Source organism: Mustela nigripes, chromosome 9 (assembly GCF_022355385.1).
Source record: "Mustela nigripes isolate SB6536 chromosome 9, MUSNIG.SB6536, whole genome shotgun sequence".
Lineage (NCBI taxonomy): Eukaryota > Metazoa > Chordata > Mammalia > Carnivora > Mustelidae > Mustela > Mustela nigripes.
The window spans coordinates 80324458-80340610 of NC_081565.1; the positions used below are offsets into that span (position 1 = coordinate 80324458).

Sequence of the window (16153 nt, forward strand, 5' to 3'; positions counted from 1 at the left end):
GACCAGTGGTGGGAGACCCCCACCCACACGAGATGGAAGTAGCTCCTGAATCAACTTGTAGTTGCCATATTGCTAAAAAAAAAAAAAAAAAAAAAAAAAATCTGAAAATTTTAAATAAAGAACCCAGGGAAGCATGACAATTTACGTGACTGATTTCAAGAACTGTTGTGGTTCATCTCTGACCCCGTTTCTGAAAGTCTTTGCTTCTCTTTACATGACGTTGGCCCAGTCTTTGGCAACTACGCTGGGAGATTTAGGATGTGGCCTACTGCTGGGTGGACAGTGTGAACTAGAGAGCTCGGACCTCAGTGCTCCTTCCCTCAATCCCACATCCTGCCTGAGGGGAGGAGAAGACGGCTTTTCAACGCTTCGTCAGGGAGAGAGATGGGATACAGAATTGAAAGGGGAATCAGGAATGGAGAAATGTTTATGAAGGCCCCATTCTTTCCTCCACGACACAGTTTCAACACGTCACACTTCGCATCTGGCCACGTGAGTCCAGATGTCACGTGGTCGACCTTCCTCTTCCAACACTTCTGATGGAACGACCCGCCATCTTTGAAAAGGACTCAGAACATGTCCTCTACGAATCTTTCCCTCTTCAAAGTATCTCCACTCTTCCTTTAACTATAGTGAGTGTTTTATTCAAAATTTGTAGCAAAAAGACTGTTAGGAAGATACAACACAGAACTCAGAAAGTGTGAAACAAAATGATTAGACATGAGAACACTCTCTAAAGCCCGTTAAAAAATAAATTTCAATTGAAGAGGCTGGTTTAGGCTCCATTTAGACTCTCACAGAATCCCATTTAAATACACAAGAAAGAAATCTGGGAAGAAGATTTTCTAAAGAATAAACAAAATATTAACTTAATAATTATTAATTACTAATATTCTCCTGGGGCATATCTCTTCTAAAACAGTGCATCTTAGCACAGGAGATAAGTAACTTCAGTGGCAGAAATCATCACAAGATCTCAGAGTAGCATAGTGCTGTGTGATAAGCCAGGTGCCTATATTCTACCTACCTTGAATTTCTTCGTACTGTTTTGTAAATCCAAGCTGGCTATGAGCCAGCTGTCTGAAGGTTCCTTTGCTGACCAGAGCAAGCGATCAAAGCTTTCATCTTGAAATCTCACATAGAGGTTCAGCCGGCTGGGGTCTGATGGAGACCCTGAAGACGTGGTTATCTGGTAGACCAGTCGGAGGCAGCTCCATTCCTCAGCCTGTAGGTCAGAGCTCAGCAGCACAGCTTTTTCCCCTGGCTTGGCAAAGGAGGTGTCCACATAAATGTAGTGTCCTGGAAAGAGAATGGAGCACCAGGAAAGCATTAGTCTGCAGTTTGCAACTCAAGGAAATACACAACTGTGGTCCAGTGAAGCTAAGGGCAGGTACGGCCTGCCAATGCATTTCAGTGGCCTCCCAAATGTTGCCTGAACATGGGATCTCTGCCATCTGGTGAAAAACTAGAAGGTCCCACAACACTGAGACTGCAGTCACATGACAACAACGGGCTGGAGCTACACAGTCCTGCCTCTTCAAACGGTAGCATGGGCGCTCCATTTTTGCCATAATCCCCACTACTCCCTATTACCCCCCGACACTGAAGCCAGGTGTCTGTGGCCTACTATCATCTCACATCAGGCCTATTGAGCATGTTGCATTCGTCCTCCTGGTCTCCATACTCATGAGATTTCAAGAACTTCAGAACCCAGAAGAGCAGCATGCCTCTGCTGGAGTCAGAATACCATGGTGGACTCAACCTTCTCCTTCCACAGCTCCCCTCATACTCAATGATTTGATCTGCATCTAATTTGCACCATTAGAGTAGATTGAATTTATTTGGTTGCCTCAGATCTTGCAGACTAGGCAAAGTTCATTAGCTAATTCTTAAGATTAGGAGTAACACACTCCTCCTCTACAGTCTTCCACAACGAAATCTCATAGTTCTGCAAACTAAATGGAAAAGCGTATGCAAAAACATGGAGGACAGAACAAAATGGATTGGAAGCAAGAACGGTAGCCTGAGCCTTCTGAATTTGACTCTGGTCAGTGGCTTCCTCTAGCAGGGACCTGCACCGCCTGTGCGTCTTGGGAGGTAAAACTCCAAGTAAATGTGGCTCCAGCAGGCTCGAGAGCCCATCTTCTGGTGATTATGTTGATTTTTCAGTGACTGCCATAAAAATATCTCTCTTAGAGCTAGAGAGTACTACACTAAGTGAAATAAATCAGAGAAAGACAAACACATATGATGGCACTTATATGTGGCACTTAAGGAAGAAAACAAACGAGCCAGGGATGAGGGTGAGGGCAAGAGCAAGAGGCAAACCAAGGAACTGACTCTTTCCTTTTTTTTTTAAAGATTTTATTTACTTATTTGATAGACAGAGATCACAAGTAGGCAGAGAGGCAGGCAGAGAGAGGGAGAGGGAAGCAGGCTCCCTGCTGAGCAGAGAGCCCGATGTGGGGCTCGATCCCAGGACTCTGGGATCATGACCTGAGCCTAAGCCAGAGGCTTAACCCACTGAGCCACCCAGGCGCCCCCGAGGAACCGACTCTTAACTATGAATAACGAACCGAGGGTTCTGAGAGGGAAAGGGCCTGTGGGGACTGGGGAGAGGACACTTGCTGGAATGAACCCCAGGTGACGTATGCAAGTGCTGAATCACTACACTGTACGACAGAAACTAACAGTACACTGGGTTCACTAACTGGAATTTCAATAAAAACTTAAAAAAAAATCTCTCCTTGATGGAATCTCTCACTATATCTGATTTTATTATAAGCCTATGCTAATGTTTTCATAGGAAGAACCTTTGAGAGCACATCCTATCAAAAGTTATTTAAAAATATCTTGATAGTATACAGTATGAAAGTTGGTGCTACTTACTGAGAGATCTTGGTATCTCCATCGTAAATGTTGGCTATTTCAAAATATTGGGATTTTGCTTGTAAACTGCAGACCTCAAATTTCTTTTCAGTCCTGCTGTGTGAATGTGCCCATTAGCCATCACAGTGCATCCAGATTTATCTACCTGATTTTGGATCCACTCAGCAGAATAATGCATTTTCCCAGATCAAAGAATGAGCTCAAGAGCCTCCCACCTCTACTAACACCGCCAAGCTCAAGACAGATTTTCTTAACTAATTACTAGTCCCCCACCCCCACCCCACCTTGCCTGGATATAGCCCAGAATCCTTCTAAACAGTGTTCCATAGGGTCACTTACCCATCAGTTTGAGTTAGTACTTGTAATGAAACTATGTGCTTTATCCTTGTTTGTGGCTTTAGTGTCATAAAGAGTTAAACTGAACTAGCTGTCGTCATGTTAGAGGGAAACCAGACAGAAGGAACATGGTAAATTTTGAAGAAGTTTTAGAACATGAAGAGAGAATAAAAAAGATATTGGTATCTGAGATGGTGCCCTTCCCTGGACTCCCACTAATAAAATCGCTATTCTAGAACAAACTGATAATGTTTTTGGTGAGTTGTTTCTTCTGACTTTATTCAGAAGAATCATTTTGCTACTGAGTCAATGAGGTCTTCTTTGTATAGGAAATATTTCATTTATTCTACGCTCAATCTTAGCTAAAGGGCCTAGAAGCGATGCATTTCGTTCATTCTACCTGGATTGACATCTGGAAGTTAATCTTGAACAGAATTTACACACAATAAAACTCACCCTTTTAATACAATTCAGTGGTTTTTAGTATACTCTGCAACCACCACTGCTACCTATTTCCAGAATCTTTTCACCACCCAAAAAAGAAATCTCATACCCATTTTTACCCTCCTGCTAGCCTCTGGGGAAGCACAGATTTATTCTCTGTCTATTTGCCTTTTATGGAAATTTCAAATGAATGGAATTCTATAACGTGGACTTTTATGACTGGCTTCTTCCACTTAGCATCATGTTTTTAAAGTTCCCCACATTGTAGCATGTATTAAAACTTCGTTATTTTTTGAGGCTGAATAATATTCCATTTTATGGATATACTGCTATTTAACAACTCATCAGTTGATGGAAATGTGGGTATTTTCTACCTGTTGGCTATTATGAATAATGCAACTATAAATATTTGTGTACAAGTTTTTATGTAACATAAATTTCAGTTCTCCTAGGTATACATCAGGGAGTAGAACTATTAGGTCAACGATAATTCTATGTTTAACTGTGAGGAGCTGCCAAGCTGTTTTCTAAAATGGCAACAGCATTTACATGTCCATGAGGAATGTATGAGAGTTCTAGTTTCTCCATGTGTTCATCAACACTTGTCACTGTCCATCTTTAGTTATTATTGCCATCCTGGCAGATGTGAAGTGGTACCTAACTCTGTTTTTGATTTGCATTTCTCTAATAACGAATGATGTAGTCCATTCTTTTGTGTGCTTATTGGCCATTTGTACTTTGTTTGTCTGTTTGTTTGTTTTTAGAGCAGTGGGGGCAGAGGAGAGGGAGAGAGAGAAGCTTAAGCAGGTTGCATGTCCAGCACAGAGCTGGATTTGGGGCTCCATCTCGCAACGCTGAGATCATGACTGAAATCAAGAATCAGATGCTCAATCAACTGAGCCACCCACACACCCCAGCATATCATCTTTGAAGAAATTTCTATTCAAGTCCTTTGCTCATTTAAAAAATTGGGTTACTTCTTATTCTATTGTTGAATTATGAGATTATATATTCTAGATCTTATCAGATACATGATTTGCAAGTATTTTTTCTTTTCACTTTCTTGATGGTATCTTTTGAAGAACAAAAGTTTTAAATTTTGATAAAGTCCAATTTCCCATTTTTGCTTTGGTTGTGTATGCTTTTGATGTCAAAGCTAAGAAACTACTGTCTAATTTAAAGACATACAGGTTTACAGTTATGTTTTCCTCTAAGAGTTTTATAGTTTTAGCTGTTACATTTAGGACTTTGATCTATTTTGAGTTCATGTTTGCCCATTAAATTGTTCTGGCATCTTGTTGAAAATCAATTGAGCATAGATATAAGGATTTATTTCTGAACTCTCAATTCTATTCCATTGATTTATATAATAAATAAACACTCCCAATGTTGCAAGTCTTTGAGTAATGTCAAGTTCTTAAAAAGTCGATTTTCACGACTGTTGATTGTTTTTGTGGCTTTTATGGGGACAGGATTTTCTGAAGTCCTCATTGCACCATTCTTGCTAACATCATTCCCTTTCTTCACCTTTTTTTAACCAGTAAGAAAAGAAAAGAATGTTCTGGGGACATTAAACACAAACAAATAAGAAAAAGGCAAAGAACAGGAGAGATCACATGCAGACTGATGCATCAGGTCAAGGGTCTGGGGAAAGATTTATTGGCCACAGTGTTGGGGTCATGAAGACAGGAGGGGAGAGAAGGATACTCCTCAAATACTATTAAGCTGCTTAGGCAGTTTGAACTGATTTGTAAGATATTTATTAGAAATGATAAAATCTTTACGATGGGTCAGAAAAGGGCCATAAACTTTCAAATAGATTTTTTTCTTTAAAAGTAAGTCAGCAATCAAGCCCAATAATTAAACCACCCTGCCAGAAAGGTCGGGTTCCATGAACCTCAGGGTATGAATGTCTTCTAGTCACATGTACGCATCAGAAAACAACAGAAAAATCTGTTCTATTTCAGTGAAGGCGGACATCACAAACAGAGTTCCAGGGTCACATTCAATTGCTCAACACATCTGTGCAGCTAGAGTTCAATGTATTAATGACTTCTAATAGCCGGTGCAGTGTGCTGGGACTTAAATCCCAGGCCATCGCTATGGCCGTATGGCCAGGATGTGAAATCATGGGGGGCTTCTTGGTATCCCTGAAATTCGGTTTGGTGACTGTACTGTCCTTCAGGAGTGATGGTCATGCCAAGGTGACCATGTGATGGACCCCACCTGGGATTTCTAAAGCATAACCTTTGTTTAAAGGTTCATCATGCATGGGCTTACTGTGTCATCAGTTTCTTTATTTGCAAAATGGGAATAACACAACAACGGAGTCCTATTACGTATACATTCAATATCTGGGAAAGCACTTGATGTACTCAAACAAAAAAACCCAAACCGACTACAAATGACCCAACCACTGTAACATATACATTCACATAAGTTCATACAAATAGCCACTAAATAAAATCTACTTATGTATTTCAACACTAAAAAGGAAAATCAGGGCAAAAAAGAAAAAGGGAAAATCAGCTGTGTTGTACATAGAAATAGTGTAATACATAGAAAACTATACAGAGAAACTTCCTCTATAATTTAAGGAAGCTCCAAGGGCAGTTTTGATGGGATCTGATTTCCATCTTTTGTGCTAATTTAAGAACATAAATTCAAGCTCAAGTGAGATATGACTTCCCATCTATAGTCCTTATAAGACCCTGATGAAAACTATGTCTATAAAAATTCTTTGGACACTGTAATGTTAATTGTTGGTTATTTCTCTTATCATTGGGGTGAGGGGGGCAACTTTAGTTGTTCCTGAGATAGTGAGAAATTTACATTGCCTCCTATTTGTCCAGGATGGTTCAGAGCCAGTATGTTCAGGTAGAAGACCAGGAACACCTTTTTAGTGCTGGGAGTGACAACAGTCTTCCCTCCATTCTCCTTACTTGACCCTCCTTGTGGACGTCTACAGCTCTGCTCTTCAGTGCTGGGCCCCTCCTGGCTGCCCGGCCTCAGGAGCACCTGTCCTCACAGCTAAGCACCCCCCCCGGGCTCTCACCCAGGGTTACTCAACATCCAAAGTGGAGGTCAGCACATTTACTCCTGGTGTGATCCTGGGTCTGATAATGATGCCTACATCTTTATTTTGTTAGCTCTTAGGACCACACACATCTAACACAAGGACACGGCCTTCTTTTTGGCAGCTTCCTTCCTGGGGCTGAAGTCCAGCCCCTGAACTCAGGCGATGACCTCACCAGATTTCCCGAATGGCTTACTTCCTGCCTCCCTGGATGGGGTCCCGCCTGTAGAGGCACACGGCGGGGTGGGTAAGTCGTTCGAATCCCAAACCCACCACAAATCATGGCACTTTGAGCCAGTTACTTACGCTATCGGACAAGTGCTACCTACATTCGTGCAATGAATTTATCTTTAATTCAAAGATTAAACAGGGCAACATAAGTAAAGCCATGTTTAAAACATAAACATAAGTAAAACATAAGTAAAGCTCTTAGCACCACGCCCAAGGGCTTGTGGTCAACTCTTAATAAATGTTAGTTCTTATTTTTCCCGATATCTGATCAGCGTAGTCTCACTAACGGCTCACCCATCTCATCATCTCGTGGTGGACCTCACTGATATCACGGGTTCTACCTGCTGCCCATCGTCACCATCCTTCTGACACCAGCTCCTGCCCACTGCCTGGGAGACCCATCTGCACCCACATCCGTTCTCCCCCCGTGCCTGCTCCACGGCTGTGGGCACAGCTCGGCCCCTTGCAGTCTGTCCCATGCCACCGCCCAGCTGCATTCTCTGCTATGACAATCATCTCCCAGATCTACCAACTGATCAAAGCAGCCCGGACAATAATGCACGCAGAGACCTACCAGACATTCATAAGGGTTTTGGTCTATTGTGGGGAGAGGATACCTGCACAGAGCAGCATCTTCAGTACGTACGAGCCACCAGCTTGCCTGGGGAAGGAGTCTTGCTTTCTTTGCACATCGAAGACTTCCAAAAAATTAAAAAGTCAAATGCATACAAAATGCTGGGCCTAGGGGTTCTCAAAAACCGAGATGTCAAAAAATTGACTACCTTGCTGGAAAATAAATAGCATAGCATTTCTCAAATGTAAAAAACACTGTATTAAGTACTTGGGATTGTGAATATTTGCTTTTTTCCTCAATTAGACTCACAATCATTAATAAATCTACTGATGACCTCTGGCAGAAGAATGTTCTGTTCTGAAATATCAAAGAAAAATCACAAATTTCTATGGTTTGCATAAGGTGTTCCCACCTTCTGTCCCTAGATTTACCAGCATCCTCTGTGGTTTACTGAACAATTTATGAATATATATGGAGAAGAAACAAAGATTCCAAGGGGACTGACGTTTGTTGGGCTGCAGGCATGGGCTTCTTGACCTGTGTTCTTCCCTCTCAATCCTGACAGATGATCCCATCAGGCGGATCTTCCACTTCACGAGGGAGGAAAGAGAGATCCAGGAATGTTAATGCAGCAGTCCACGGTCACAGCATGGGCATGGGCTCCGAGTCCATGCCTTCCCCCCTGCTCCACACTGCCTCCAAATATTTCCTTGCCTGTCTCTTTATTAATTTATCTTTTCATACTTGTATTCATCTTCCTATAGCAGGAGAGCAAAGTTTTCACCCTTTCCTTGATGGAGGAATCCTGGAGGGACCGATGTTTCTGTGCGGAAGCCCCTTTTGGCTTTTCTACACATACTCTTCATATTGATAACATGATAACCAGATTAACCTTTTAGCATCTTGCCTCAAATTTAAAAGGTTTTTGAACACGCGGTTTTCTAAAATTAGGGTATGCCTTTTAAGCGATCTACAGTAGTATACCTCCCCACCACCCGCAAAGGATGGTCACAAAACAAAGGTCAGAGTCGACGCAGAGTAAGACGTCTGCGCCTGCACTTGGATTAGAGACAGTGGACAGAGACTCCACAATCTTAGGCTCCGAGAACCCCAGCCATTATCCTCTGTAGATACTGCCGGGGAGGGGGTACTGGGGCAACAAAGAGCCATTCAGCATGAGGACGACACCGGCAGAGACTCGTAGGTACAGGGCACAGCCTAGCATGTCGGTCCAATGTCCTAGTAAGTAATTACTCGTGAGCACTGAGCAGAAGGCACTCTGTGTGCATCCTGTGTGTAATCAGTGTCTGTGCCGGACTGGGCGCCTGGTGTCAGACAACAGGGTCCTCTGTGTTATCCAACATGAGCAAGTCTGCCAGACTTCCAACCTCCCTGCGGCCTTAAAAAGGGGCTCCCTATAAGGCACATCTCTTTTCAGTAAATGTTTTTGATGGGAATGGCTTCTCTTCTAGCCTCTCCTTGACATAGGAGTTCCCTAAACATGACAAAGTTCCAAGAAACTTGCCATTCCCACTCAATAAAACTGCTCCAAAGCCCTGATGTTTAGTTAGTCTAAAAGGATAAAGCGATGAATGAGCTCTGAAAGGTAGGCACTGAAATCTAAATCCCACCAGAAAGCAATGCACTGAGGAGGGGTGATTTGCAGGGTGACTACACAGGCAGGACTTCAGAAATGTAACAGATGAAATGATCTATAATCGAGAAGAAGTAACCGGCATTTGCAGTCCTATTTTGGTCCCGAGTAGTAAGAAACCCCTGCCAGAATGAAACCTCTGGTGTAGAGGCTTTCCTGTTGGGGAAGGTTTCAAATACCAATTTGCTTTAGGATAAAGGAAAGTCTGCATTTAAAGAGCAGCTTCAGATTGCCATGTATGGGCTTCAGGACCACGCTAGCTCATAGGGCTGCGGGCACGGGGATCCCTTTTCCTGCTGTGGAAATGGGCTTTCCAGCTTTCCCGGTATCCATTTCAGGAGGAACTGCCGCCGCTCACCAGTGAAGCCAGGGCTGTGCCCTGGACTGTAGAACTGCAGAAACTTTGCGTGCGTGCATGCAGGGGCTGGAAGCCACCTTGCTGTGCCCTGGTGCCTGGAAGCTTTCCTCCACTGCCACTTGCATCAACATTAAAAACAATAGGGAGGCCCAGGGCAGACCCAATGACCAGAGTATGACCAGAAGCTGCCAACATGGGTCCTCATCCTGGGAGAAGGCCATGGGGGTCGCTGGGGTCTCACTTCTTCTCTGTGATTCAGCAACTTCTCCCATATCTGGGGTGTCTGGGTTCCTTCCTCTCCTAGTTTTGGTCCCACTTTCCACCTGCTCTTCTCAGACTTCTCCTTGGGATCTTCTCACCTTCTGTTGTCTCTTTAAGTGTTTGGTTTCTGTACTCCGATGAGTCTTTTCCCCGCAGCAGGAATTTCCCCCCCAATTGCCTCCCCAGTATCCATTCTCTCTTGCTTCCTTTGAAGAAGGCTAGCTTGCTGGGGGCGGGGACTACACCGAGCCTGGCCCCTTGCGCCCTGCTAGGCCATCCCTGTACGCAGAGGTGGCCAGTAACGCAGTTCCACGCAGAGATGGAAGAGAAGCTTGTTGGATGGGGTTTCCAGGAAAGCCACTTTAAACATGGGCCTGATGCAGTTGGCTTGTCTTCCCATCTGAGCTGGAGCTACAGTGGCCATGTTAAACGCAGGGGGTCATTTAGGGTGACCAACTCATCCTAGTTAACCGGGGACTTTCCTGGCTTGAAAACAAAAAGTCTCATATCTCGGGAACCCTCTGAGTCCCAAACAAACGGACACAGTTGGTCATTCTAGCAAGTGGCCTGAGGTTGGGAGTCATTGCTGGGGCCCTGGCAGAACCATTGAAGGGGCTGGTTCCTGCCATACTGTAGAGTCTTCCAACCAGTCTGGACTTCTTAGCTCTGTACTTTTCATCATGACAGAGAAAAGCAAATGCAAGTTTAAACCAGCGATTTAGTTGTTTCTGCTACAGGCTTTTCAAATACCTGTCTGATTCCCACCCCCTGACTTTTAGCTTCCCCAATCTATATCGCCAGACTGATCCCTCCCCGTCTTCCAGACCCATGTGTCTAACTTCCTGGTGGGCCTCTCCCCTTGGACCAAACCCACTCTCTTTACCCCCAATCCTGTTCTTCCTCTGGGTTCCAAATATGAGTGACTCGAGCCCCTGACTACCCAATGAACAATTAAGAAATCTCAGCATCTTCACTGATATCCCTTCTTTCTCCTTTCCCAAAAGTCTATCAGTCTTGATGACTTAATTTCCTAAATTCCTCTCCAAACCATCCATTCCACCAGGTCTCCTGTCCTGCTCCATTTCAGAACACTAGCTTCGGCCTGGAGTATTGAGGCAGGCTTCCTGCTTATGCAGGGAACCTTGCCCTACTCAAATCTGATCTCCACACGGTAGCCACAGTGTTTGCAATGCTTTCTGGCCTAAAACACCTGGGAGAATTGCCACTGTCCTTGACTTATAAGGCCCTGATGTTCTGGCTGTTCTGGCTCACCACCACATCCTTGTCACAGTCTACAGCAGCACAGAGTTTCTTTTAGCTCCTTTATGCTAAGGTGCCACACTCCCTCTTGCTTCTCAGCCTTTTCAAATGGTGTTTTCTTTAACTAGGATAGTCTTTCATCTCCCTTCCTTCATACATTCCACTCTACTAGTTCTTGTTTCCTTTCCTAGCTCACTCCTACACTTTATTTGGGTCTTAGCTCAAGAGAGCCACTATGTACCACTGTGCAGTACACAACATCGACAACTGTACATGGTGATCTTTTTAGATATTGCTTTTTCCATGCAATATACTTATCTGTATTCTTCACTAGGTTTTAAACATATAAGGGTACATATCACATTTATCTGCCTCCTGGTAGATGCTCTCTATATTTTTAAGGAAATGAATAAACTTCTTGATGATAGATTTTTTTCTGTTATGTCTATATATAAAGGATGCATTAAAAGTCTTTTTTATTACAGAGATTTCTCATTAGGTTTCAGTTTCAATTCAATGCACTGTTATCCTAGGAAATGTGGCATTTAATGTAATTTCCATGGGAACCCACACTATACTTAATATTTCATGTATGCTCCCACTGTTAACTTCCCAAAACTCAAATTCTCATTAAGTCAAGATACACAAAGGATTGTTAAAATACACAATTCTTTGCCTTTCTGGAACGCAGAATTTCTGGGAGGCATTCAGAAAATGCTTCAGTGTGTGACATTTCCAGATTCAAGAGAGCTATAGTTTTATCAGTTTCAAATTTCGAGGAGTTCCAAAGTGCAGAGATCAGCGATACATCGGGAAGTGATGAGGTCAGCATTGCTTAGACTTCTCGAATGCCATTTTCGTTCCCGCGACAACGGGGAAATTATTCTCATATCCTGGCTAACACTGCGAAAGTAGTCTTAAAAGATTACAAAGCATTAAGCCTGGCAAAAGTAAAAACAAACGGCAGCAGGCAGTCTCCAGTGTAAACAATCTACCAACATTCGAAACCACTACCGCAGATGTCGGTTCCACCCCTCCTTTGCAGGGCCTGGGAAGGGTGCAGGCTGAAACCCTGCTGGCTCCAGTGGCAGTTGAAGAAGAGAAGTTTACCTTAGTAACCATCAACAGAAAACCAAATGATGAACCCGCAGTGAAAGGTCATGGGGTATTTGGAAAGGGAGCCACGCTCGATACAATGGTTAACAAAAAAAAAGTATGAAAACAGCAGAAAAGCCCGCATTCTCTGATAGTGTTTTGTTCTATCAAAAAAAAGTCAGTTCTTGGGACACATTTTCCACTACAGGAAGGGAAGATATTCCTTGGAAACTTAGGAAATGTGGAGGGGAATGACCTCAGGAAACCGCAGGTAAACAAACACACTGACAGCCCCCCCACCCCCCGCCCCCCGTGCACCTAAAGGGAGAAAAGGGTTCTTCTCCCATGGAATACCTGTTCATTGACAAGGAAATTTTCTTATTTTGACTTATAAGAGACTCTAAGCCCTATCTTACCAGTTTTGCCAATAATGCTGCTGAGAGCAGAGGCAGAGCTATTTTTGCTCATGCATTATGCAAGGCAGTTTCATCAAACAAAAGGAGTTGTACACATTTCAGCTTCATATGAACCAGAATGAGATAGAAGTGCCTATGAAAATGTCACCACAGTACAGGTAAATAAATAAATCTGAATTAAAATATGTTTTAAATATATATGTTTACAAAAAAATAGATACATATTTACTTTTATTTGCACTTTCTCATTTCAAATTCAGCATTTTATACCTATTATAAAGTACGAAGCCAAGTAGGAATAAGAATATTCAACGTAAAAAAAAAAAAAACCATAGCTACATGGATGAAGACAGATTTTTGTTGCTGCATTATGGAGAAGACATAACCTACAATGGTTGAACATCCTAACAGAAAGAAGGGTTTAAATGAAAGTAAACCCCAAACTATCTTTTAAATGAGTGAGCTGCTTTAGATTTGTGGCTTTGGAACTTTTTATTTTTCAAACATAATTAACACAGAACTTCATCTATTAACAGAGCAAAGAAGAGTGGACGGGGTTGCCTGGTGGGCTGACAAGTTTTATTCTGTCCTTTGTTGTCTGGGGCGATTTTGCTTCTGGGGTCTGTTCCCTCCCAATTAATCTTGTTTACAGGGCCCCCGTGGCTTGTTCTGTGGACCTGGGAGTGGCTGCGACACCCCTGGCTTGGGCAGTCTGGGGTCTCTCTGACATACTAACCAGAGCCACTCCCTGTCCACTCTGAGCCAGACCCCTGCTCCTTCCAAGACTTTGCCCAAGTTAGCGGGATGCCTGGTCTAGTCCATGAATGCACTCTCTCCCTGTCTGTGTAAGGAACCACATACACATGGCCTGAGAAAGCCTTATTTGCCAGACAGTCTTTCCTGAGGTCAAGAGCCAACATGTTCTACATTTCCTCCTAACCCAGCAGTTCTCAATCTTGGAGGCATCTTGGAATCACCGAGGGAGGCCCAGACATCAGTCCACATCCTGGAAGACACCTCTATCTTAGGCAGACTGGGATGGTTAGTTACCGGGCTATAAACAGAATTTGTAGACTCCTCGCCAGTGGCTCTCACGTCAAACCAGGCTTGAGAAGGACTCTTTTTATCTGTTTGCTCTATTCCTTTGGTTCTCTCCCTGCTGACCATGCACGCAATGATGGCAGGCTCTGTGTCTATTCTACTCTCCCTTTTAGCCCCTAGGTCTGGCACATACTAGATGTTCAGTAAATATAGACTAAGTGAGTTCAGCGGGATAACCTGCCATTCATTCACTCACAATAAAGATGGTTTAAAATAAAGACAGTGCTTTTAAAGCCAAAACCAATAAATACTAGAAATGAAGTCCCTGTTAATATGTTTCAGAAATCCTCTTTAAATATGAAAATAGGGGCGCCTAGGTGGCTTAGGGGGTTAAAGCCTCTGCCTTCACCTTGGGTCATGATTCCAGGATCCTGGGATCGGGTCCCGCGTCGGGCTCTCTGCTCAGCAGGGAGCCCGCTTCCTTCTCTCTCTCTCTGCCTGCCTCTCTGCCTATTTGTGATCTCTATCAAATAAATAAAATCTTAAAAATAAATAAATAAATATGAAAAAAATGTATGACGATGTGCCCAAGGCATATAAGAAATCATAACCAATTTGGTAGAAAAACAAGGCAGTGGGTTTCAATGAGCTGTATGCTATGGAGATCAAGGTTCTCAGGACAAGAACACAGAGAGCAACTGTGTTTACTCCTTTTAATTTTAGAGCAGCTGTTTACAAAGTACGGGGGTCTGTTCCAGCTCTACGGCAACCCCAGGGTACAGGTGGATAATCATTATCGTTTATTTCACAGATCAGGAAAGCCAGGCTCAGAGAAAACACACTGCCTGATGAGAAGCCGGGTTCTGGATCCCACTTGGATTGCCAGATTAAGTAATTCAAAGTCCTTAAGCATACCACCCAAACATACCCCCCAATATTGCATGGAACACACTTATACTAAAAAAAAATGATTTGTCATTTATTTGAAATTCAAATGTATTATACCTGGCAACCCCAAGCTCCAGGCCAATTCTTCTGTGAAAAGAGGCTATTTGGTTTTGAGGATCACTGCGGACCCTCCCAGACAAAGGGCAGAGATGTGGTTCCTTCTCCTTTCTAACCTCTGTGATTCGGCCTTCCAGAAGTTTCTGCACATGCTAGCTTGTGGATGTATGCCTTTCCCCAGCACAGCAGTGGTCCAAGCTGAGTGAGGAAAGGGGTGGCAAAGGGTGACACGAACACGGTCTCTCAGGATCACTGAGGATCACTGAGGATCACACTCTCCATGTAGACTCAACTTTCTAAAAATTTCATTATTATTATTATTATTTTGAATACAGAATGGTACGTAATTGAAAGATATAGCAAAGGTTATGCACAGCAAAGGAAACCATCCACAAAATGAAAAGGAAAACTACCAAGTGGGAAAAAAAATACTTGCAAATCATGTATTAGATAAGAGATTCAGATCTAAAACATAAAAGAACTCATAAAACTCCATAGTAAACAAGTAATCCGATTAAAAATGGGCAGAGGATCTGAATAGCCGTTTTCCCAAACAAACATCAAGACAGCCAACAGACAGGTGAAAAAATGCTCAGCATCAGTCATCACCAGGGAAATGCAAATCAAAACCACAATGAGGCATCACCTCACACCTGTTAGAATGGCTAGTATCAAAAAGACAAGAAATAACAAGTGTTGGCAAGGATGTGGAGAAAAGGAAGACCTTGTGTGCTACTGCTGGGAATTCAGGCTGGTGCAGCCACTATGGAAAAATAGGGCATTAGGCCAAGTGAAATAAAGCAGCCAGACAAAGACAAGACAAAAACCATATGATCTCACTTATGTATGGAATCTGGAGGAAAAACACAAAAACAAAAACAAAAAAACAAAAAAAAACAAAGAAAACCCAAGCTCATAGCAACAGAGAACAGACTGGAGGCTGACAGAGGTGGCAGAGGCCAGGGGTGGGGGGCTGCACGAAATGGGCGAAGGAGGCCAAAGGTACAAACTTCCAGTTATAAAATGAATAAGTCATGGGAATGTAATGTACAGAATGAGAACTATAGTTAATAATACTCTGTTGCATATTTAAAAGTTGCTAAGAGAGTAGATCTTAAAAGTTCTCATCACAGCACAAACACTGGAACTATATATGGTAACACATGTTAACTCGTCTTACTCTTGTGATCCTTCCACAGTATATACAAATATTGAACTATTCTGTTTTTACCTCTGTGTGAGCCCTGAGCCCTGCAGGGATAGTGTGGCTGGTGGACAGAGCATGGTTTTAAAATCAGGTAGTTCTTACTTTAAAAATGTAGTAATTTCACTCATGGGGAGTCCCTGATACAGCATTTGGCGTCATATAGGTTCTCAGTAAAGCACAGTCTCAGACTCCCTAACTGTCAAATCATTATTATACTACTCTACTGAAAAAATGTTTTTATATTGAGGTCATGTACATCAGAGTTTTCTCAAATTCTATAACTTATGTCCCACCCTTGGGGTTTTG

The 16153-nt window shown here is 42.9% G+C and overlaps 1 protein-coding gene across 2 annotated transcripts in view; it reads right to left on the reverse strand.

The window, feature by feature from the left end:
* MAMDC2 (MAM domain containing 2) overlaps positions 1 to 16153 on the reverse strand; it is a 141504-nt gene that overhangs the window by 78460 nt on the left and 46891 nt on the right. For both annotated transcript variants that reach the window (XM_059411887.1, XM_059411888.1), the window contains exon 3: positions 1028 to 1299. In XM_059411887.1, the coding sequence (XP_059267870.1) occupies positions 1028 to 1299 (272 nt within the window). The remainder of the gene's footprint in view (positions 1 to 1027; positions 1300 to 16153) is intronic.